Here is a 25,514-nt window from a genome sequence, read left to right as displayed (position 1 = left end):
TCATGATTGGAACTTAAAATTAAACACAAGAATTTCCCAGTAGAGGCATCCCTATCTACCTTAAATGAGTGGTTAAGCATGTATGCCATTGCTTGTTGTACAAAACTGGATTGTAGGAGTCTTACAGAAAAAAAACCATGTGCACTGCTCTGTCATTGAAACTGGTGTGACTTCTATAGTAACCCCTGTGGGACAGAAGACACCACACTAACTAAACCTTAGGAAGCTGTCTCCACTTTTCTCCTTAGTCACCACTGAGTCCCGCACAGTTCCATGGTGAGGGTGCCGTCGCCATTGTTTGTAGAGTGAGACCACGTGCTTCCTAAATGTTGGGTTAGCTGCCGACGACCACACTGTGGAAAAGCGCCTCTACCCAAACTCCCATGTTATTTTTTCAGTTTGCAAAGTCCATTTTCTTTCCACTCAAAACATCCACGAACTGCGATGCTTCAGTAATTAGCCCATCTCAATTGCCATCACGAGCGGGCCTGCAGAGACTCCTGTTTCTCTTGATTGCAAAGGGCCGGCTGCCGCGATGGAAGGCACTTATGGCACCTGGAGCGGCTGATGCTGCATCCGGGTAGCAGAGAGGGTGGGGGAAGGGCGTACGCCAATCTGTCCAGTTCCCAGGGATTTGTATCAGGCAGGGAGATGGATGGAGATGGATTCACTTCTGCCTTTTCTTTTCTTTCTTTCTTTCTTTCTTTTTTTTTTAAAGCTAATTGTCACTTGAGTCTGAACAGAGAGGGAAACATCTTGTTCCAGAAAGAAAAATGTCTGTGGCAGCCAGCTCCCCTGTCCTGCTTAAATTTTTTTTCAACTTGACACAAGCTAGACTCACTTGGGAAAATGTTATCACCAGACTGGGCTGTGGGCAGCCTCCGGGGGGGGGCGTTTTCTTGATTTATAATTGATGTGGGAGGGTCCCGCTGTGCGTGGCGCCACCCCTAGGCAGGTGGTCCTTCGTGTATTAGAAAGCAGGCTTAGCAAACCGTGAGGATCGAGCAAACCAGGGTTCCTACCCTCAGTGATAGAATGAAACTGTTAGTTGAAGAAAGAGAGAGAGAAAGAAAGAAAGGAAGGAAGGAAGGAAGGAAGGAAGGAAGGAAGAAAGAAAGGAAGGAAAAGAAACCCTTTCATCCTCGAGTTTCTTTTGGTTTGTTTCCTTGCAGCAATAGAAACCCTAACTAAGATAACCATCCACCCCGTTCCACACACAGCAGCCCCCGAGGTGGGCATCTAGATCTCTGTTGAAACGTCTTCCTCACGGCAGTAAGTTACAGTGTCAGGTGATTGTGCCTGATGCTGCGATGCCTACCTCTACCCCAAACAGCCCAGGTCCCAGGCTCCGGTTCCTAGACTGGGTGCCTCCACTAAGTCAGTTTGTGCATTAGGGTTAGGTCTTGGACCCACTGCCAGTGGCCTCATGTATTGTCCCAGCCACACCACTGTCACCTATATTAAGGGAGTCTAGTTAAGTCTTATGCAGGTTCCCCATTTGTCAGACCTGAGACAGTGATCTCTCTCTAGCTCGGGTCAGCTGATTCTGTGGGTTTCCCCATCATGGTCTTGACTCCTTTGTCCATATTTTCGCTCCTCCCTTACTTGGTTGTACTCCAGGAGCCTGGTTTGTTGGTTAGTTGTGGATTTCTGCACCTGCTTCCATCCAGACATACCAATTTTAAAGAGTAAATGAAATGTTTTCTCTCTTGCTCGGGAAGAACAAAGGCTACCAAATGGTTCCGGGTATGGTGCCACATTAGATACCCAGGCCCATAGGGTGTTTGTGATTGCTGCTGGGACTAGTTTTGTCTTGCATTGTTTGGGGGGGGGAGGGAAAGAATTTAAATGTTGTTTAAAAAGATAAAATGTATTCTGAAATGTATTTAAGCTATAAGAAAAAAAAAAACCAAGGTGGGAACTGATGACAACTTGGGAAATGGGTATTCTTTTTTAAAAACTGGTTATCTTTAGGTCCAGGCCTGCATAATTAGGCTGAGCATTACTTCGTTGAAGTTTTATTTTGCAGGACGGGCCATATGTGATATCCTATGTATAGAACACCAGCCATGGCTGATGCCAAAATTATCCTTGCTTACCAACTCCATCTCACACATCTCTAAAATGTTTCTCAGGCTCTGCCACAGGCTTCTTAGTATCTGGACATCTTTTGACATCAAGGGGACATTGATGGACTCTATTTTACTTAGAAAGGCTTCCAGATGATTTTTCTTGTTTGCTTTTATTAGCTGTGTTAACACTTTGCATTGTTTTGTTGAGAGTTTACCTTCCAGAATTCTCCAGAAAGCACCTGTCCTTCCATCCAAACTTATCTAAAAATAACGGTCCTCTTTCCAACAACACCAGAAATGTGTGCATTTTTTTCAAAGCCTCATTCGTGAAACACAATGGGTGTTCAGTGCCTTTCTTGGAAGAATTGTTATTTGAAGATAAAACAATAATTTGGGGGGAGCTTCTAGAACACAGATCCTGTGGTAATCTGACCATGCATACTTCTCTTCCTGTATCTCCACTGCCCAGCTTATGGGAGACAATAAATATTTTTCAATGAACAGAGGTTAAGTTTATGTTTATTAAGTTTTCTACATTAAAACGCTACATGCTTATTACAGAAGTTTTGGGGAAACTTCTGTATAAATAGAAAAATAAGAAGGCAAAAAAAGAGACTAAACTGCTGAGACAACCACTGTTTATGTTGGTGTATTTCTCTAGACATTTTTCCATCATTATATATGTATATTTATTTTTACAGCATGCAGTGAAGACTTTTCTAATATATATTCAAATACTCATAATGAATTTAGTGCATATGCCACATGACATGAAACATTCTGACCTTCCTATTAAGGATGGATGTATATTACTGAAATGTGAGAATGGGCCACCACGATGTCACCAATCTCACCAGGAAACGTCGTCAAGGCTGCAAGCTTGTGTTTCTCAGCACTTTAGGAAAATGTGATGGTGCAGTCACCAGAGAGAGAGGGGGGGAGACAGAGAGAGAGGTGGGGGGAGGGAGGGAGGGAGGGAGGGAGGGAGAGAGAGAGAGAGAGAGAGAGAGAACGCCCAAAGCCAGAACTGAGTGAACAGTACTTAAGTCTAAAATCACAGGGCCGTAAATCAATAGTGTAATGCTTGCCCAGGGTGTGCCCGGCTTTGGGCTTAAATACCAGCATGACAAGTTTGTGTTCTTTAGTCTCTCAAAGCATACTTTCTGTTTTTCTAGGATGATTTTCTATGTGGATGGAAGCGCCCTGGCTTCTAGAAGAGTGAAAACCATGCAATGCTATTAAAATGTACATAAGAAGCCAAGCATGGTGGGGTATGCCTGTAATCCTAACGTTTAGGAAATGGAAGCAGGGGATTAGAAATCAAAATTAGTCTTGGCTATATAGGAAGTTTGAGCTTCCAATGGACTATACCAGACCCCATCTCAAAACAAAGACAAAAACAAACAAACAACAACAAGGGTAAAATAAAAGCCATAGTCGTGATGCGTATAGCGTCACTGGGAACCTCAACTTAGCTTCCCCAGAACTACCCAAACGGGCCTTGGTGATAGGAAGAAGAAAAATTTCTGGGGATGAAAGTCCTACAAGGGGATCAAGGCCAAACGTGCGGTTCTTTTATCTCCTCACTATGTGTGAGAAAAGGAGTCCCTGGATTGCACCGCCACGCCACTGCAGATAGCCTGGAATGTAGGGGCTGTGCTTCGGAGGCCGGAAGTGCCCCTTTCAGGACACAGTGATGCATTTGCCGAGTGAATAAGTGGTTGTTCTTTAGACTCACATTAGAGCCTGGCTGTCCTGCGGGTCCAGTAAGGGGTGAGCAGAGGCGGCGTTGGCCGTTTGTATCACTGTTTTGGTGGGAGGTTGTGTATCTACAGCAAATGCGAATCCCACTGGGTGGCGGGGAGCCTGCCCTGAGCGCCCCCCCCACATACTCACAGTTATAGCTCACATGTCTTAGGATAAATTGGGAATACTCCATTTGGAAACTGCCATAGAGCAAATTTAAAAGTGAACGTCTCTCTGCGCGCTACGGATACTGGGCATGCTCGGTCGACTTTCAAGGCCACCCGGCTGCCTTTGGTCTCCAGAGGGGAATTTCAACAGAGAAGCGTTGTAGGTGGTCTATACACGTTTTTGTCAAACCAGCTGGATAGCCTGAAAGTTAATGTGCCCTGTGACTGTGAGGATTAAACCAAGTGATATTTGGGACTCGTTAAACAGCTAATAATTTGCTAAATACTTTCAGTCTATTTACCAAGGCCTTCTATTTGCAATGTGAGGCTTCTAATAAAATCTCAGACTCAGAGTTTAATTGTTTTGAATAGAATCTATTGCATGAGGAAAGTTTCACTGAGGTCGACGTGAGGCCACGGTTGATTAGCCCCGAGTGGAAGAGTCATTGTTTGGGGTTTACTCGCGGGCAATGGCAAGATTTGGGATTTAGGGGTTTGAAGGTCTGCAGAAGGGATCGGGGCAGAGACACCGCCGGAATCCATCTTCCTAAAGAAAACCTTGTTTGTCCTGGGCCCCGGGGGTGCCTATTGGCTCTGTGAAGTCTATTCTTTAGCGTTCACCGCAGCACCTCCCAGAGCACGTGATCTTGGAGGTTCCCTGCGAAGCCGGGAGAGCATCCCTGAACCGGCCGGTGGTCTCCACTGCCCTACGAGCCTCCCACCACGATCCGACGGCTGATGGCGCCTGGCAGGGTGTAGATGAAGAGGACCAGGAAGACGACGAGGATGAGCAGGACGAAAGCGATGATGATGTACTTCTTGTAGTTCTTCCAGATGAGGTGGTACAGGCACTTGAAAGGGCTCACGAACCACGAGAAGGAGGTGTCTGGGCGGCTGGGGAAGAAATCGGGGAAAGGGGTCGTGTTCAATACCCGGAACACACTTCGGATCTAGTCTTTCTGGGGGCTCACAGGAGACGTCTAAGATCAGGGGTGGAAGGGCCATTCTGCCTAAAGCAACAGGAACGGAACAGTTTACCAGGCGGCCTACACCTACTCCTTCCGGTGTTCAAGGTGACTCTGAATAGTGTCAGAGCTGTTGGAACCCAGCCAGAAACCTACACCCTCATCCCCCCCCATCTGTCCCTCTGTGGCCAGCCCGGTCCCCACCTCCTGCATGAAACCTACGCTGACCACCACGGTCCATCGGGGCTACCCTTTACTCTGAGCACAGCGTATTTGTCTGCTGAATTCTCATTTGTCTGTTTTGTGGGTCTCCATGCTCTGGCTCCTGAATAAGCTTCTGGAAGGCAGAGTGTACACCTTATATTTCTTCTGTGCCCTCCAAAGTATTTTTGATTTTTAGTCTTTAGTTGAAAAAAGTTTTCCGTACAAGTATTATGATCACAGTCTCCCCTCCCCCAACCTCTCTCGGCTCCTCCCCCCTCCCCACCCACCCAACTCCGTGCCATTCCTTTCTCTGTTTAGAAAACAAACAAACAAAAAACCCCAACCAGAGTAAGAGTAAAGAGAGGAAGAGAGAGGAAGGAAAGAAGAAAGGCATGCACGGAAAGTCAGACAGACAGACAGACAGACAGACACGAAATCCATAAAAAACACAAAACTGGGAGGTGGCATATACAAGCAAAAGACCAGTAAAAAAAAAAGTACCTATACAAAGCAATATGAGACACCAAGTCTACAAAAGTACCAGTGAGTTCGCTTTGTGATGACCATCTACTGCTGGGCATGGGCTACCCTTAAGTGTGGCTTACATACCCAGAGGGACTTCCTTGGATAACACTACTTTTTCCTTTGCATGCGGGTGTCAGTGGTAGACAGCTTCTTGGTTAGGGGTGGGAGCCCATGTCCACGTCCCCCTCTTAGCCCTGGAACTCCATTTTTGCCTGAACCTGTGAGACCCTGTGCATGCTGCAATAGTTTCTGTGAGCAAAGTGTCTAAATGGAGGCTTTACTAAACAGCCTTGAGCTACTGAGTAACTACGGTAACTACGCACCCACCGAATTCCTGACAGGATGAGAGGTGAAATGTGGGTAGAGAGCGTATCGTGCACCCTGGGTCTGAGGAGGGATAGGGCCAGCATAATTCCAAAAGTCATTTATGCATGTATTTCATGTACAGTTTGTTTTTAGTAGCTATGTAACCAAGAATCAAGTGCGATCAAGTACCGTTATTTTCCTAATAATTCTAATTCTGGGAATTTCATTTTTAAAGTAATGATGTATTAAAAAGAACGTGTTTACATCATATCAGAAAGAAAAAGAAAAATGTAAAATTAAGTTGATTATCTGATTGTGGGGTGGTGACCAAGTTGACCATGGGTACAAGTTGATGTAGAATATCGTGCTGTTCTCAAAAATCCTAATTAGAACAGCTATGACAATGAGGCAAAACCTGGCAATAAAGTGTGAAAGTGTGACATGAGTCTGTTAGTTTGGTTAGAGGATACATAACCAGTTCACAGGCACTTAGCAGCCGAGTGAGAGAGAGCTGGAGTGCCCCTTGGAAGGCTGGGGAGGCGTATCACAGGTGCATCTGCAGACAGTAGGAGGTCTTCCGGGCATTTCTCAATTATAGAAACAATAAACTACACAGGTTGGGTGGCACTGACCTCCTGAGCCCTGCCCTGTGAGGTAACAGGCAATGCCAGGGCCTCAGAACCCCTGGGGCCTGCAGAGACCCTGCCCTTGGCTCAGGTTCAAGTCTACAACCCAGACATACTCACTTGGGCTTGGCCAAGGGTTCAGGTTCTTTCCGGGCTTTCCCAACAGGGTTTTTCTCGGCTTCTTCTGCGGTGACCAAGTGGAACTCTGCTTCAACTTTGCCCTGCAACAGACAGAAACGTCAGTTTCTAGTCACACAAGCCTGTCAGGGGAAAACCAACTCTCTAAATGTGCCGTCCTATCAGAGTTTACCAGGAAGTATTCTGACTAGTCTGTTGCTTTCTGTTGAGAAGGATCTGGTTTTTTTTTTTTTTTTTTTTGTTCTGGGAGAAACCATCTTGTGGGGAATCATAAAAAGCCCCAGGGGACTGGAGAGAGAGCTCAGTGGGTAGAGAGCTTGTCTAGATTCTTGTCATCCCCATATAAACCAGAGGTGGCCGCTTGTATAGCCCCAGTAGTGAGGACGCAGAGACAAGCCATCCCAGGGGCCACCGGACAGGCAGTCTGGCTGAAACAGTGATTTTCCGGCTGAGCAAAGAGACCTTATATAAGGTAGAAAGTGATGATGAAGATTCCCCAACATCAACGCTGGTCTCGACACACGCATACTCGGACACACACATCTCTGCACACATGTGCACACACCTGCATTAGCCACCACAGAGGCCCATACTGACACTACTGCTGAGTTTTGTGTATGGAAAGAGTCCCACACGTGCAGATAAGACACAGATATATAGACACAGACAACCCACGCGGACCACTCTGGCATCATTAATATGAGAATAAATACGGCTAATGATGGAAACTGGGTAGTCATTAGAAAGGGAGCTAATGACTCGAGGGGCAGGCCTCTTTATAAGAGCTACTTCCTTTTCCATCAGTTCTCAAGAGGAAATTGGTGGCTGTGACCCTGAATTTTCAGAATGGCTTCTCTGTCTTCCATCATTTAGCGCGTGCGCGTGTGTGTGTGTGTGTGTGTGTGTGTGTGTGTGTTCACGCACTCACTAATGATATCAGAGCTAACCTTTCAGAACTCCCTCTGCCTCCTCTATGACAAACACTCTCTCTGATGTGGAAGTTATAGGTGCCAGGTGATTCTCTTAAGCGCCAAGCCAAAGTTATTGGCAGTGTTGTAAACCCTGGACTGGCAAGCTACGGTGCAGAAATCAAGTCGTTCTTATTCAATCATTCATTCACCGCATGGCAGACCCTCTGTAAGCCACTGCCGGTCCAGGCTCTGGGGAGTCTGATTTACTGAAAACCTGTTCTTAGTGGAAGAGCCTTTCTCTTCTCCTGCCTCCTTAGATCTTGTACACTGAGATCCAAGTCGATGTAGCAGGGGACCAAAGCGTCACAGAAGCATTCTAACAGCTGCAATCACTGTCACAGCTTCTCTCATTGGGTCACATGTGGATTAGACATTGTATGACTAGTTGGTTGATTTCTTATTCTGCTCAGCCATGTCCTATGACTTAGAAATGTCTCTTAATACATGACTATGTGTGGTCTTTCATTCCCATTGAGAAATTATGGTGGTCAATGACCTATCTGCAAAGAGGTCAAGAAACATTTTAAAACTGAAGGTAGTAAATAATATATAACTTCTGTAGGTTACAGTCACCCTTCCACACAATTATCAGCATGTAATAATAATAATGATGATAATGATGATGAATAATTCAAACTGCAGTTGTACATCTTGTCTCTGGATCACTTATTCTATTACCTCCTGATCTGTCTCAAAATCAAGCAAGGTAGCTATTCTTTTTGTGAATAGAGAACCGAAGCCAGAGAGCAAACAACTGTTTCCAAGGGCATACACACAATAAGCTATGCAAGTAGAGATTGAATCCTGGTCTGGGAGACACAAAGGCTCCCGACATTCCCATGGTAACAAACTGTCTGGCAGCTCACCCATTCATTTGGTGGACACTTGGATTAGAAGGTTTAAAACGCTTTTCTCTGATGATTTCACGACGTCTCTGTGACCACCACCCAATGGCGCTTGTGTCCTTGAGTCTTGATCTCCCCATCTGTCAGCAGCTCTAGAGTAAGTTGCCTGTAGCATCTGGGATGTGCAGTGGCAGAGTCCCAGGGACCTCCCTAAGACTAGACGATTGGAAGAAATCTAAGACAGCAGCTCAATCTCCGTGGCACAGGGAGGAGTCTCACTACATAAGCAGGGCTTTCTCCCAGGGCTCTTTCTCTGCTGAGCGTGTTTTCCTTTAATAACTTCATCCAGTTGCTTTAATTTGACAGAGTCGGCTTTGAGAGGTGCTGGCCAGTTACCGAGCTCTGGAATTCTTGGAACAGGGTGGAAATCGGCAGGGAACACTCAGGATGGGGGTAAAAGGACCAGAGCAACCTCTGTAGACTCTAGTGCGTAATAGTAAGAAGCCGGGCTACGGAGCTCTGCCGCCCGAATGGTGCTCCCTATGCCTTCGATCCATTCAAAGTGCCCAGCTAAGTGGACAGCATTTCCATGTCCATGTTGCAGACAGAGAAAGCTTGGATCTGCTTGCTAATCTGTGTTGCATGATTATGACGAGAATCCTGAGGTCCACTGACATCAAGACGCAATATTCTGCTACTTTATATGTCCAAGTGACTCCTTGCTGAGAACAGAGTACTTGGAGAAAAGTTCATGACAGAAGGGAAAGATAGAGGCAGAGAATAACATGGCTGCCTGATGAGTAAGAGATGCCAGGTGGACTTACATTCAAATTATGAATTCAAATCCTAACTCTCTTGTTCATTTGGTTTAAAACACTTCTTCAATCCAAAGCAGCATTAGATGTTCTAGGATTCAAAAATGTTTTGTGTGTGTGTGTGTGTGTGTGAGAGAGAGAGAGAGAGAGAGAGAGAGAGAGAGAGAGAGAGAGAGAGAGAGAGGGACTCTGTGTATGTGTTTGTGTGTGAGAGAGAGGGAGACTGTGTGTGTGAGAGAGAGACAGAGAGAGGAGAGAGAGACTATGTGTGTATGTGTGGTGTGAGAAAGACTCTGTGTGTGTTGGTGTGTGTGACAGAGAAGACTGTGTGTTTGTGTGTATGTGAGAGAAAGACTGTATTTGTGTGTGTATGTGTGTGTGTGAGAGACTCTGTGTGTTTGTGTGTGAGAGAGAGACTGTGTGTGTTTGTGTGTGAGAGAGACTGTGTGTTTGTGTATGTATGAGAGAGACTCGGTATGTTTGTGAAAGAGAAGAAGAAGAAGAAGGAGAAGGAGAAGAAGAGAGGAAGAGAGAGAGAGAGAGAGAGAGAGAGAGAGAGAGAGAGAGAACAACTTGCAGTAGTCAGTTCTCTTCTTCAGCCCATATGGGTCTTGGGAATTGCACACAGTTCCTCGGTTTTGGCAGCAAGCACCCTTACCCACTGAGCCAACAGATAACTAACTGTGCCTTTTCTGAAAAGTTCTGAAGGGATTCCACAGTCTTTGCCGCCGTTCTGCCATTGGTATGTGTGTTTGATCCCAACTTATGGAATGCCTGAGATAGCTCGAAGATGGCTCAGAGCTGCATAACTCAGCATAGACAATAGTTGAATGACTGTAACTTAGTGACCTGCATGGAAACAAAGTGACCTCAAGTGACCGATCTGCTCTCTCTCTAAGACTCACTGTCCTAGGATGTTCATAGTATGGACATGCCACCACCACCTCCCTCAGCACAAGGTTGTTCCAGACACACACAGATGAGCCCCACAGGTCCAGAGTGTTACAGGAAATCCCAAAAAGAAGGTTAGCACATAAATGCGGACCTCGGAATAGAAGCCACAATCTATTATTATGAAGAGCCTTGCTTGCTCTAGCCTCGGGAAGGCAGCCGGGAAGGTGTGGCATTCTGATAAATTTTGCTCCTCGTCACCTATCTCTGCACCCAGAGGGCTTCCCTCCCTCTCTGCCATCAGTATTCAGCCTTGCACTGAACAGTGGTCTTAAGCTAATAATATCCTCCTAATGTAATTTAAAATCAGGGCTAGAAGGGGAAAAACCCCACACTACCCACTAACCTTATGATATCTGTGGATGGGAAAAAATGACAAGGACAGGTCCCTGGAGAGAGGGCGGATGTTCTCCATCATGGCTACTGCTAGGAACTTCAAAGTTCAACATGCAGAGAACAGATATCAGGTAAGTGGAGAGGAGACTGCGTTCAGAACGGACATACCTTTTTCATCAATAATTAATTATCATTGCTCATTATAATGCAGCCTCACTGGTATTAAAAGTCATTTGCAGAAAACTCATGATGGAATGTGTACTGGTAAAATACACTAAGAGAAAAATTATACATGGAGAGTTATAGTTTGAACCTGAAATGTCCCCATGGGCTCCTGTTTTCAGTGCTCGTTCCCTAGCTGGTTACGTTATTTTCCAGGGACCGTGGAACCTTCATGAGTGAGACCCAGATGTTTGAAAGCAGGCCACAAGGGATGGGTCACTGAAGGTCCTACGTGTCTGTATCAGCCTCATTCTCTGCTTTCTGGTCCACCGTGAAGGAATGCCCTTTGCAATACGCTTTCGCCACCATGCCTTCCCTGCTATGAGGGACCGAAACCTACAGCTGTGAGTCAAGATCAATCCTTCCTCTTAAATTGTTTGTCACAGCCATGTCAAAGTCGCTGATTCATTCCTATGTCCACATGTACATACATGTGTGTACATTGTATGTACCTGTGTTCTCAATCTAGGAATTTCATTTCAAAGTACCTGAACTAAATAGTTCTTTTCAGAACTCATAAAATGCTCTGCACTAAGCATAGCCATTGAACAGCTATTCAAGTTGTTCTGTGTGTTTTACCTAGCAGTGTCAGACTCGTCTTGGATACTGTGTGTGTGTGTGTGTGTGCGCGCGTGCGCGCGTGCGCGCGCGTGTGTGATAGGTCTGAAGTCAGCTGTTTTTGGTAGAAGACGATACCTAGAAAGTAGAATTCAATCACTGAAAGTTTTATTTGCTACTGAATGATTCTGATCCTAGGTCCTTGCAGAGGATACAGTTAGACAATGTATTTTCCAACAATTCCATTAGCCTGTAGTGACACAGTCAAAAATCAGTCAAGGAGGAAAAGTTTCATGATGATTCTTAACAATAATTCTTGGTTCTAACCTTTGGTAGTTAGCAGATATGATTAAGTATTTATTCCATCATTTGGGGGTAGGAAAGTAGAGTGATCATACTTCTGTTTTATGATGGAAAGCTCTTAGATGAATGCTAGTGTGTGTGTGAGAGAGAGAGAGAGAGACACACACACAGAGCAAGACAGACACACACAGAGAGAGACAGAAAGAGAGAGACACAGAAAGAGTGAGACAGACAGAGAGCTAGTGTTTGTGTGTGTGTGAAAGAGAGAGAGAGAGAGAGAGAGAGAGAGAGAGAGAGAGAGAGAGAGAGAGAGAGAGAGAGAGAGAGAGAGATCATGGAATGAACAAGAGCCTGGGTGGTTTTAAAAACCAGTAGGTGAAAGGTGTAGCAGCAGAGATCTCACAATGCCACTGTTACCGGATCAGTGAGCTGCTCACACAAAGGGAGAAATGTAGCTTTGCAAGGAAGGGATCTCACACTTGCCAACCCAACCAACCCAGCAGCCCAGCATCGCCTATGGCAGTGCCATTGATTCTCTAGGAAGTAAACAGTACCCTGCCTCAAATACACTGACTTCAAACACTCAACTAGAACATGGTAACTTTTGCACCGAACCCTATCCAGAGAAAATGTAGGCAACAGAGATGAAGATAAAGCAATATCATCAGAAAACAACTGGGAGCAACCAGTGCCTCAGCCATAGTTTTCACAAGATGATATGCACAGGAGGGTGTGTGAATTCTCTGCACCCTTTGTGCCTGCTTTTCCTGTGGACATATACCATATACACACAACCTTAAAACCAGCCTTTATGAGCACCAGGTGGTAGCAGCCCAAGTCTTTAATCCCAGCACTTGGGAGGCAGAGGCAGGAGGATCACAGTGAGTTCAAGGCCAGCCTGGTCTACAGAGTGAGTTCCAGGACAGACTCCAAAGCTGTGCAGAGAAATCCTGTCTCAAAAAATAAAAAACAAAACAACAACAACAACAAAAAAACCCAAAACAAAAACAAGCACAGCCTTTATGTATGAACACTCCCTCTGGTCTTAGAAAATCGGCATCTGCCACATGTGTCATGATCTGTGTGCCAAGCAGCCTCCTCGACCAAGCTGTGGACTCAGAGATGCCAGGACCTCACCCTCCCCATCATGGAACCCTTAGCTCTTAGCTGAAGTACAGCAGCCTCCTTTTTAATTTAGGGCTTGATGGCCCTGGGATCGAGCCTAGGATACATGTAAATTTGTGGGATTTGCCTGTAGAAGAAATTCTCTGACCTCCATATCTTAAAGGAGTGATATATTCACAGGTGGCCCTTTTTCCTTATTGAATATTTTACTGTGATAATTTTCACACATTTTGCAGTTGCTAGACTTTAGCATGGTTTTAACTGCTTATCAACATTCTTGGCCATATCCATTTATGTCCATGCATATTTGGATTTATTAGGAGTTAATTTTCAGGACCACAGGATACAAATTTATTTATGGGTATTTTTGGGAGGGTTGGTTTTTCAAGACAGGGTTTCTTTGTGTATCCCTGGCTGTCCTGGAACTCACTCTGTAGACCAGACTGGCCTCAAAATCACAGAGATCTGCCTGCCTCTGCCTCCCTAGTGCTGGGAATCAAAGGTGTTCGCCACCGCGCCTGGCTCAGGATATAAATTTATTAAAGTCTAGGAAAAGCTGCTAGGTTTACAAAACTATACAACCCAAACTTACAAATATACTTTGCTTCATATACTTAGCAATATTTAGTATTCATTTATTTTGAATTTTTTTCTTTTATTCTTTCTCATACACTACATCCCAACTGTAGTCTCCCCTCTCTTCATTCCTCCAGTCCCTCCTCCCATCTCCTCTCTCTCCCAGATTCACTCCTCCGCCATTTCCCTTTAAAAAAAATTCATGCCTCTCAGGGATACTCATTGAACATGGCCTAACAAGTTACAATAAGGCTGGACACAAGCTGTCATTTCGAGGCTGCATGAAGCAACTCAGTAGGAGGGAAAGGGTCCCAAGCACAGGCAAAAGAGTCAGAGACACTCCCCACTCCCAGTAATGGCAGTCGGGCAAGAACACCAGGCTACACTACCATAAGGTATGTGCAGAGGACCTAGCTCCGACCTGTGGAGGGTCCATGTTTGTCACTTCAGTCTCTGTGAGCCCCTGTGAGCCCCTGTGAGCCCTGCTTGGCTTCTGAGAGTATTAGTTGGTGCACAAAGTATATAACACGGAGTGCAATGTGTGCCTATGCCCTTCTGCTCTGCCAAGGGCACCCACTCTGAGCGATCCCTGCAGCCAGCTTGCACTGACTCCAAGGACAGAATACTGCACACTAGGAGCTGTGTGAACTCAAGCGTCTAAATTATACAGCTTGGGCTACAGATAAGCAGCTTAAAAATAAATCTGGCAGGTGTTGGAGACTATAAACAAATCCTGTCAGGGACTGGGCACAAAAACACCAAACATTCCCAACACTCTGTGAATGAGGTGTGTGTGTGTGTGTGTGTGTGTGTGTGTGTGTGTGTGTACTTTTGAGATGGGGTGCAGTGGGGGAGTCCTCACTCTAAGTCAGGCTAGTTTGCAACTTACAACGTAGCCTATGTCAGTTTCAAATTCGGAGCAGTCCTCCTGCCTCAGGTTCCTAAGTGCTGGGAGAATAGGTCGAGCCATCATTCCCAACACTATGAATAAGATCAAAGCCCAGGAGAAGACCCATGCAGAGTTGAAACTTGAGAATGTGCCACCTCTGGGGGCATCTAGCTCAGCCTTGCACCTTCAAGAGACAGAGGTGATCCTAGTGACCAAAGTTTTCTTTAACACTTTGCTGTTGGACAACCCAACTTCCTGTCCCTTAAGGAAAAAAGTCCTGGGCAGCCTGGCTTCCTGGCTATGTGCTGATTGGTTACAGAGCAAACAGGTCAAGGGGAAGCTGGGGCAGGACTTTCAGGACCTGCCAGGGACTCAGCATGAATTTAGGATGAAATCATTTCACATTCTTCCTTTAGAATGCAGAGGGAAAACACAGATTTTAAAAAGACTTCATTCTTTCTGTTGATGACATTGGAAGAAGACCAGGCATAGCTCACGAATAGGGTTTCTTTTACAGATATTGTCTTAGCCCTCCATGGAGAAGATAGCTAATAATCTCAGGACCAGGTTGGATAGGACCAAGCTTGAGTTCCTCCATTTGCACGAGTTTCTTCCAGAAAGGGAAACATTGTACAGTGGTTAAGACCAAGGAATTTAGGAGTGGACTGTTTAAGTTTAAACCATGTCCTTCATTTATCAGCCATGTTGGAGTTGTGTGATGACCTCACTGTGCCTGCCTTCCTTATCTATGAAACAATAAACTAGGGTTGACTCTGTGTGTGTGTGTGTGTGTGTGTGTACACATAAATACGCACACATATATATGCACATGTCATGAAGCTTTAGCAGATGAATGAATCCATAACCATTAAGCATTAAATTCTATGGGAAGCATTGAAGCCCACACAAGCGACACTAGACAGAAACTAAAAATTCAGAGCTCCATCACTTGCCAGTCCCATCATTCTACATGACAGAGACTCAAGGAGGCAGGCTGTGGAGAACATAGCATGGCCAATGGGAAGCTTGAGTTCTTTGTGGTTCGCTAGCTTGGGAAAAGAAGAAGCAGACTAGCTATGTGGTTAGCTGGAGATCTGGTACCGTTGGCCAAGCATGACCATTGGAGGCTGGCCTCTGCAGAGGCTGTGGTTTGGTTTCCAAAGACTGGCACTACAGAGGTCAGAGAGCAGAGGTTGGGACTCAGGCTTCCACAGTGACAATGCGGTCCCCCTACTGTCAGCTTGCATTTTCAGCCCTTCACAGCCCGTCTGGCACAGTCAACTGCTGTTAGCAATACTTGTCACTGTCACAGACAGAGCGCACTCCACTGTGTCAGCTGGAGCCTAGAGGCTGCTCTTCTAGTTTGTCTTCCCAAGAGACACCAAGCTCCTTGGGACCGGGGCTGCTTCCTACTCAACAGTTAGGGACACCCCTAGGAAAGTCCCATCAGGAGGTCACTCCCTGTAGCTACTGAGATAAAATGAATGGCTGATAGATCAGCTAGATGACCTACGCTCAAAAAAGCAACGTCACAGTAAACACAAATGAGCCACATTTAATTAATAGCTCCGGAACTTCATAAACAGCCTTGATGACAGATTGTCCCTTATCTTGGTCACTTCACCAGAAGTACTGTGTGTAAGTGCTGTAAAGTATGATTTAAATAGCTCTATATTCCTGACCCATAACGAGTGGACATCGCTGTTTACAGACTCATATATTTAGCTCTTTCGGGTGGCAGAAGGAGGCAGAAGTCGGGGGACCATGGCAGGACACACAAGTTCTGACATTTGTTGACTGCTTGCAATGCTCCAGACCCAGATTTCAGAGTCACAACAGCCTCACGAGGCACTTACGTCCATTCCCTCTGCTTTTGCATGGGGCGCTGAGGCTGGGAGACAAAGTTGCCTGAGATCATACCCAGGGTTAATGGAGCCAGGCTCTGCACAGGAGTCAGCCTTGAACCTACTGTTGGAACTCTCTTCCACCAGTTAGCAGTCATTTCTCTTCCCTCCAGACTCCGTAAACCACCAAGGTATTCTGTACCTTTTATATGGATAGAATCAGATAGCATGTGGTCCCTGTCCCTGACTTCTCTCCCTTGCCATGACGTTTTCGAGGTCTGTCTGTTGTCACCACTCCTTTCCGCGGCTAGATAATAATTTCCAGTTGTATATGTGCCTCGTTCTTTATTTATCCACTCGTTAGCTGATTGACATCTGGGTGTTTCTACTTTTAGGCCATTATGACTAACATTGTCATAAGCTTTCATAATTCCATTTTTTAAAGATTGCTGGGACTCTCTCTGCTGCTAAATCAAATGGATGCATCCAAATAATGTACCAGGCACAGGTTCTGTGGATCAGGCCCCACTGGCATCTTTTCAGGGCACACTGCTTCCTGACTTAAGGCTGGTGGGAACGTGAGAAAGAATGGCCTCGCCCGGATCTTGCTGTTAGAAGTGCGGGATGCTGGGCCTCCCCATGTACTAAATAAGGACCTTCCATTTAACAGCTTCCTTACATACATTAGACTTCCTTGATGGGGTTCAGAGAGACTCAACGGACTATCTTATGTTCCGTGTGCAGGCTCCTGACTTGAGGGCATGCATTTAGATTTGCAAAGCAATTTTCTTTCTGTGGGAATGCGGTGGATTTGCATGAGAAACGCTCTCCATATGCTCGAGCGTTTGTACACTTGGTCTCCAGTTGGTGGCACTGTTTGGGGAGGTGGTGCAGCCTTGCTGGAGGAAGTATGTCATGGGGGTGGGCTTTGAGACTTCAGTGCACTCTGTTTCGTGTTTGTGGTCGAAGATGTGCTCTCTTAGCTTCCTGCTCCAGCTGCCACGCCTGTCCCACCATGGTAGACTCCTATCCCTCTGGAACTGGAAGCCAAAAGAAACTCTCCCCTAAGTTTCTTTCAGTCTCTGTGTTTAAACACAGCAACAGGACAGTAACTGAAATAAGGAAAACCCCAGCAGCACTTCTTAAAGAAGTCCCTCTCTTGGTTTCTGTGTCAGCCCATCTCCTCATTTTCTTCTCCATCCATAGCCTCTCTGTCGGGGATTGATCTCCACAAGCCATAGTCTTAACTCCTAAGCCCTGGACCCAGAACCAGCATGGACTTATAGTACAGTTAGCTCTCAGTAAGTCCTCCAGGGGTCTAGAAGACCAAGGGTGGCTGGTATCTTGGGTTCCTCACCAATATCATCAGACCGCAGGGAACTAAACTAAGAATGGAGGAGAGAAGAAAAATTTCCAGAAAACTCAGCAAGAGTAGATACCAGGGCATCAGGCCAGCAGCTTCCAGGCTGCCTCACAGCCGCTGAATCCAGAGCAGAGGCTAGCTGGAGAGAGCCTGCTGTCTGCCTCAGTACCTTTGTACAACCTACCTGACCACTTACTCATGCAAGCCCTCTGTCCCTACAAGATGAGCAATGGGGCAACATGGGTGGGAGTTTAAAAGAACATGAAAAAGAAAACATCCTGCCCAACATTTTTAAAAGATTAGGAACTCTGGTCACAGATGGTCTAATATGGACCAGGATGGACCAACATGAACCAGTATGGGCCAGTATTGACCAACATGGACCAATATGGACCAGTATGGACAAACATGGACCAGTATTGATCAACATGGACCAATACGGACCAGTATTGACCAACATGGACCAATACGGACCAGTGCGGACCAATATGAACCAAACTGGCAATGCAGAAGAAAGAGAAGACATCCCTATCAGCTGTCCACCCTGTTTTGGAAGTTGAAAAATGATGGGCTGACTTTAAAATTGGGTTCCATGTTTGGAGGTTAAAGAATGAGGGAATTACATTTAACTTGTGCGTTAGCCATGATTTTATACATAATTTCAAGAAATGTTTAAAAAGTGAATGCCAGGGGCAGCAGTTTGAGGGAATTAAGAGAAAATTGCCCCAATGGAGAAAATCTATAAATTGAGTAGGCTGAAATATGAAAGGGTTATTAATGCATTTATAATGCTTTATAAAGTCCCGCTTCTTGGCAGGACCATTGCTTGGAGGGCTCTAAAAAGCCCTTTTCAAAGCACCTAACTTGAAGCTTACAAAATGACTCACTGAGAAAGCATGATGTCCCCTCACAGCCCCCCAGCCCACCTCCCGCAGCTGTCATTTACCGTGAGCTCTTTGCTCTTTGCAAAAGGCCACCAGCCCCGCACGCGCTTTTGCTGGAATATGGAGATCTTGTTCTCCTCGCTCGCATTTTCAAACTTGGACAGATCACAGGCTTTTGCAGACTTGGCTGCCCGAGGGAAGCTGTTAAGATTCATTTCCAGGGAGCCTGTGAAGACACGCCTCTAACAGTTACAGAGGGAAAGCTCGGACTCGGATACCCACCAGTCGCCCAGTCTGCGTTAGACTGCGCGTGAGACGCGCCAGCTGTATGAGCAGGTATAAATGCGATGGCGACATAAGATGGTGTCATTGAGAACTAATGACACAGTAGCAGGTGCTGGCAGAGAAGGGTGCTATATGAAGCTTCAGGCTTGCGTTTGGAGTGCTGTCACTACAGGGCGTCTTCGCGGCTCTACATGCAGTCCCCGGATGACTGGCCTCAGGTTTGTCACACATCAGTGCTGATCCCCCCATGAGAGTGCAGGTCACAGCCCATGTCCTTCTGATTTGCATCTGCTCTCTAGGACAGAAGAGGTCCTCCCAGATCACTGCAATGTTGCTTCGGGGTAAGATATTGTCATAAAAGAGTTGTGTCTCACTTTGGCAACTTCCCTATTTTTTTCTTTGGCTTTTCAAGGCAGGGTTTCTCTGTGTGGCTTTGGAGGCTGTCCTGGAACTCCGCTCTGTAGCCCAGGCTGGCCTCTGACTCACAGAGATCCGCCTGCCTCTGCCGCTGCCTCCCAAGTGCTGGGATGAAAGGTGGGATCCACTACCACACAGCTTGTTTCTTAGTGTTAAACAGAGCAAAGACCAACTTGCCTGGATGTGTTAGGAGCCTATCATATACACAGACTGTAATTTTGCCAGTTCCCTAGTGATGGCTGGTTGGACTGGTGATGATTTTCTTTTGTGTGTGTGTAATCACAAATAGCACTAAAATTATTGTGCTCATAACAAAAACTCACTCTGCTCTCCAAAAGCTCGGGTGACATCCTTAGCATTAATCCATGCTTGAGAGCCACTGGCTTACCCAGGAAGTCATCCGAAGATAGCCTCTCAAAGTCCCAGACCTGCAGCACCAGCACGGCCGGGGTCTTACACTCCATCTTCTCCAGGGAAAAGATGTTCTCCCGTTTGGTGATGACCATTTGCTTCTCGGCTGGCAGATACTGGAACGGAAACAGGAACCTCCAGTTGAAGTTGCCCTCTCCAGTCAGGGAGTTGTAATGGACATCGGTCTCCTGCCTGTCGTCCTCCAAACCCTTGATCCACCTGCAGAAAGATCAGGGAATCCAGGCACTCAGAGTGTGTTATTCAGGCACCAGCAGAATCAGGAGCGACATAACCAGCTTCGGTGTGCCCGAGCCACAGCTTCCCGTTGTATGTAGCTGGGTTCAGATGGAGGTTTCCATGTTAATGCGAAAGAGGGAAAAAAACTGGGACCAAAAAGAATCCCAAAGCAGGCTGGTAAGTGTCGGTGGCTGTGCATGGGTCAGAGAGACTAGGGCCTGAATGTGTGTGTGGTTGGAGCCCCTGTCATGCTGGGAGTCCCCTTTGTAAGAGCTGTCATCTCCACTCCAGAGTACTAGAACAAGTTACAGTGAAGCCTCTAAAACTGGGTGGTTAGACCCACTGTCATGGCTGGGACTGACCTCTCCTCTCCGGCTCTGGGTCCTGATAGTGTAGTAGGTTAGGGTCTCTGTGGTACAGGAATATGAAGTGGGGGAGAAGGCAGGTTGCCCACGGCCATTCAGCTTCCAAATTCTGGCTTCACCCACTTACCACAGGTCAGTTATTTGATGTCTTTGTGTCTTACACTTGTCTATAAGCATTGAAGCTGATTTGGCTCCTGGGTTACAGGGCTGCTCTGAGGAATTCCATGACATCTGTTAAGTACTCCGGGGACTCCAGATGACCTTTCTTCTCGGTATTACCCATTTCTTTTCCTCCATGCTAGGAATAATGTAGGCTTCAAGTAATATGTTCCCCTTCACGTAATATGTTCATCCATGAATTAGTTAACACTGATTCAGAAAACAAGTGCTTTTCATTCAAACTAAATGAGAGTTCAAACAATTTGCTTCCTTTTTAAAAAAATATTTATTTTTATTATTTTTCATTATGTGTATGTTGCATCTGTGTGTGGGATAGACAAATGTGTGTCAGTGTTCAAGGAGGCCAGAGGTGTTGAATTCCCTGAGCTGAAGTTACAGACTCCTCTGAGCTGCCATGTGGGCGCTGGAACTGAACTCAGGTCCTCTGGAAGAGCAATGTGTGCTCTTAACTACTGAGCCATCTCTTCAGGCCCTAAGCCACCTGCTTTCACCCTCCTCCCTAGGGGAGATGAAAACCCTTCTCTTCACAGAGGAATGGTGCCATTTTGGGTTTGGGCACACTTATTTAGCCAAAGACAAAAAGAAACTGGCAGCAAGATAAAATAATGGGATGAGAAGGGGCACAAGACAGTGCCCTGAACTATTAGCTGCAGGATGGAAGAGCCCGGAGCTTCCGATCCCGAGAGGTGGGTGGCCAGCTTAGGAGGAAAACAGGAAGAACATGCTGCTGTGAGGTTAAGAACGAGGTTGCCTGCAAAAGGAGGGGGCAGCTATGCCAGGTGTCTCTACAGCACAAAAAGAGAAAGACTAATTAAGAGGACAAATTGGCGCAGGTCCATTGGGGTTGGTGGCAGGAGACCTGTGTTTGCCCAGTGCTGGTGAGGGAGCAGATGAGAGGTGAGGGGGAGGACAGTGAACGTGAGTATCTTTCTAGACATCTTAATATCTTCATGGCTGGGACTTGGAAGCCTCTGAACACTCCCAGAAGACTTCCATATTGTGAGCCATGATAAAAACATCATTTTTCAGACACAGTCTCTTTCCTGAGTGTGACTGGAAATAATTTTCAGATGATTTTAATTCTGTTCTTCAAGTACTATTCTGCTACTTCGATTACTCCTTTGTCATAATTCATTCCTCTGTTCTCATTCTGGAAAAAAATGCAAATTATGAGCCCCTGGGCTTCCACTGCCAAGTGTATTTAGAGTGCCAGGTGCTTCTTGCTCAAGATCGGCAGAGGACTGTCACCACGAGCTCTGATGGGTTAAAATCTGATTCTCTACCCTCACCTGCTCCCTGACTAGAGCCTGAGTAGAAGCTGAAATACAAGGGCGATACTGACTGCTTCATCACAGGGTCCTAGGAGGGAATCTCTTTCAGTAAGTAGAACCAATAACACTCATGTTGTCCTACCTGTTTCAGATGGAAGGCAGATGAGCTTTTAAGGACACTTAAAAGGTTAGTCACCCAATATTTAACTGAAAGATGGTTATATAAGATTTACTCACTAAAAATGCTTTCATTAAAGGAGTCTTAGCAACATGAACCAACAAGACAAAGTTTTCACCCAGAAAGCAGCCTTACCTAACTTAAAGCAGGTCAGGTCCTTCTGTGGAATGTGGGCAGCAGTTCCCGTGAGACACAGACTGGCTAGAGACTGAAGTGGGGGGGGATGGAACTTGTGGGGGACCTTACCCTTTGACATAAATATCACTTGATTTTTGACCCGTAAAGATATTCTCATCTTCTAAAATGACATCTTCGGTATTCCAGATGGTCACCCTCAGCTCATACCTGGGGTGGAGGAACACAGTGTTAGGTAAACGACCTTGAAATGGGGCCAAGAAGCATTGCACTTTGTAAGCCTTGAATCTGTCAAGTCCATTAGCATCAACACTGGAGGTTGGCCTGTCAGAACTTTGTAGATCTCGGATTCACAAGGGGGTGGGTGGGGCAGGGTATCTCCTCCTTCTGTGGACCAGCATCGTCCAAATGAAGAGCTTGATGCAGAAGCCACTGTTTCAACCACCTCTGTCACCACAATCCAGTGTCACTGGCCGGGCGGAAGGTGAGGTGGGAATGTTTGCTAGTATATCATCTCTCATCTCAAATGCCATAACCTTTTATTCTTGGACCATGGTCCCCTTCTGTCAGGATGGGCACACTTACCCTTTGGGTTTCCTTGGTGAAATGTCAACAGGAGGTCCAAGCTGAGGTGTGTCTTTGGGAAACATGTCCACCCACATCTGTAGACGGCCCTTGTCAACAAAAGAAGATTTCATTTAGCTTTGAGAAAGGCTGGGACATGAAAAATGGAAAATGGACCATTCGTTGCTTCAAAATATCCCTTTAAAAGAAATGGATGTTAGATATGATTTGGTGTCTTTATGTACACACAGCCTAATTTGTTAACAACGATAGAGGCTTTCCCCTCCCTCCCTCCCTTCCTCCCTCTCTCCCTTCCTTCCTTCCTTCCTTTCTTCCTTCCTCCCTTCTGTCCTTTCTCCCTTACCCCCTCCCTCTTTGAGCCAGACTTTCACATAGCCTATGCTGGCCTTGAATACATTATGTACTTAAAGCTGGCCTGGAACTCCTGATATAGCTGCTTCTACCTCCCAAATTCTGGACTTACAGGCATGTACTACCATGAATTACAGGCATGTACTACCATGACTTACAGGCATATACTATGTGACTTACAGGCATGCACTACTGTGACTTACAGGCATGCAGTACCATGACTTACAGGCATGCAGTACCATGACTTACAGGCATGCAGTACCATGACTTACAGGCATATACTACCGTGAATTACAGGCATGCACTACCGTGACTTACAGGCATGTGCTACCATGACTTACAGGCATGTGCTACCATGACTTACAGGCATATACTATGTGACTTACAGGCATGCACTACTGTGACTTACAGGCATGCAGTACCATGACTTACAGGCATGCACTACCGTGACTTACAGGCATGCGCTACCGTGCCTGGAATAACTTGCAGTTTTATTAAGAATTCACTAACCCTGAGCTAAGAGCCGAGGAAGGGCAGGAGCACCTTCATCTACTCTGCGGCGGACATGGCACTGTGCACTCGATGTACTCTGTCTCTTGAATCCTTGCACATCCGTTAAGTTTCAAAGTGTCTCAAATGCCAACGCTCTTCCAAAGGACTTTGCCAATTCAAATTATGGAAACGAGAAAAACAAAACAAACAGTACCGCCTAGTTAAGTATAGAAACTTTTTGAACTCTACTAAACCTAAAAGTCATTCCAGGGTCTTTAACATAGATTTTGGGGTTCAATGGACCCCTTTGATAGTCTCCCCAATGTAGACACATTTAACAAATCTTCCTTTGCTTTTCACTGGGACTTTGTTAGGTTTGCCTACTGAGGATGAGTGGCCAACCCTAACTCTTTAGGTCCTGCCATTAACGATGCAGACAGCACTACCTGTTCCATTCCTGGCTTATCCTTGTGGTACAGTGGCCGTGTCTCTATGTGCTCAGGAACCAGCCTGCACCCAACCACAGGGATGTCCTCCCAAGAGTGTAAGACCTTGAGGGCCAAGTGCTCATAAGACTCCACCATCTCCTCTGTGGGAAGCAAAGACAAGGAGAGAGGCGCGTTAGATGCTGCTCCCCCAAGGAGAGAGGGCTGTAGACGCCATCTTAAGTTCTCCCTGTAACCATCCATCCTAAAGATACTAGGAGATGGGAGCAAAAGAAAATAGAAATCAGGAAGAGCTGGAGGTAGCATGGAATGAAAGAGAAAGAGACTGAATGTAGAGATGGAGACCTGAGACCAGTCGACTGGTAAGAAGACAGAGACAGCAGTCACACCCTGGAGTGGGGATTACACACACACACCACACACCACACACACACACCACACAGACATACATACACACACACACACCACACACACCACACACACATACCACACACACCACACACACATACAAACACACACCACACACACACACCACACACACACACATACAAACATACACCACACACCACACACACACACACCACACACACACCACACACACAAACACACACACACAACACACACATACCCAAACACACACATACCACATCCAAACACCCAAACACACATACACATATACCCACACCCAAACACACACATAACACATCCAAACACCCAAACACACATATACACATACCCACACTCAAACACACACACCACACACACACACACACACATCCCAGCTTTCCCCCATCCCTTATTCCAAATTTTTTTTAGCTTCTTTGGGATCTCCAGGGTATGTCCCGTGATACTCATGGAAAAATATCCACCTAAAATAAGATAGTTTGGTACAGCACTTGTGGGTAGTGGGTTGTTCCCAGTGTCTTGTACTCTATGACATTCACTTTCTGCTATTGCTTGATTTGCACATTTACAAGTCCTCAACAGTTAGCAGAACTTCGTCATTGTGAGCGCTCGTCATGAGCCTACTTGATTTTCTGCCCTTTCTTCTGGAAGCACGATTACTTTTGTAATGCCCAGCATCCCCTAGTCTCACCGCCACTGGAACCAGCCCTTGTATAAAGAACAGCAGAGCGCTGTCCTGGGCTTACCAGAGTCTTCCTCAGTGAAGACAGTTTTTCCGGAAAAGACCTGATTTCCGATCTGTATCTTTCCAGGACGAAAGTGCGGCCCGTCCAGCTTGTTGTCTCTGCAGAGCTTGGTCAGGATTTCCGTGGGTTTGGACGTGTCCCTCCAGGCGTTGTACCCTTCTCTAAGAAGTGGAGGAACGGCAGGTGAAGCGGGCTGGCTGCCCTCCAGGGGACACCTCTGAGACCCCCAGGGGAAGCTCCGCTCCAGGGCGACCTGTGCAATCCCTCACACCCACTTACAGCTTGCAGGTAGGACAGACTCGCAAGCAGATTGGCAGATTGACCTAAGAATGGTTTGTGGGAAACTTTCAGGTTTGTTTTTTTAAGTGGTAACTCTTTTTAAAAACCATTGACATGAAATTCATATAACAAAATTCATCGTCTTGAAGTGTACTGGTCCAATGACGTTGGACATATTTACAATAACATGCAATCACTCCTTCTGCCTAGCACTTTTAAAAAGCTGCCATCTCCCTGAAAGACTATATCCAGACTGCAGTTACTCTCCCTTTGCTTCCCAGCTCCATTAGCTTGGACCAG

At 46.1% G+C, this 25,514-nt stretch overlaps 1 protein-coding gene across 2 annotated transcripts in view; it reads right to left on the bottom strand.

Annotated features, from left to right (window-relative positions):
• Window positions 1-4,344: 4,344 nt before the first annotated feature.
• Fer1l6 (fer-1 like family member 6) overlaps window positions 4,345-25,514 on the bottom strand; it is a 158,206-nt gene continuing 137,036 nt past the window's right edge. For both annotated transcript variants that reach the window (XM_040730441.1, XM_040730440.1), the window contains 8 exons: window positions 24,936-25,096; window positions 23,785-23,927; window positions 22,496-22,584; window positions 22,022-22,120; window positions 19,522-19,763; window positions 18,494-18,657; window positions 6,732-6,832; window positions 4,345-4,879 (listed from right to left, as the gene is read on the bottom strand). In XM_040730441.1, coding sequence (XP_040586375.1) covers window positions 4,693-4,879; window positions 6,732-6,832; window positions 18,494-18,657; window positions 19,522-19,763; window positions 22,022-22,120; window positions 22,496-22,584; window positions 23,785-23,927; window positions 24,936-25,096 — 1,186 coding nt within the window. In that variant the 3' untranslated portion in view covers window positions 4,345-4,692. The remainder of the gene's footprint in view (window positions 4,880-6,731; window positions 6,833-18,493; window positions 18,658-19,521; window positions 19,764-22,021; window positions 22,121-22,495; window positions 22,585-23,784; window positions 23,928-24,935; window positions 25,097-25,514) is intronic.

Source organism: Mesocricetus auratus, unplaced genomic scaffold, assembly GCF_017639785.1.
Source record: "Mesocricetus auratus isolate SY011 unplaced genomic scaffold, BCM_Maur_2.0 Super-Scaffold_100023, whole genome shotgun sequence".
Lineage (NCBI taxonomy): Eukaryota > Metazoa > Chordata > Mammalia > Rodentia > Cricetidae > Mesocricetus > Mesocricetus auratus.
Note: the sequence above shows the minus strand (reverse complement) of the source record. Positions and strands in the feature narration are given on the sequence as shown.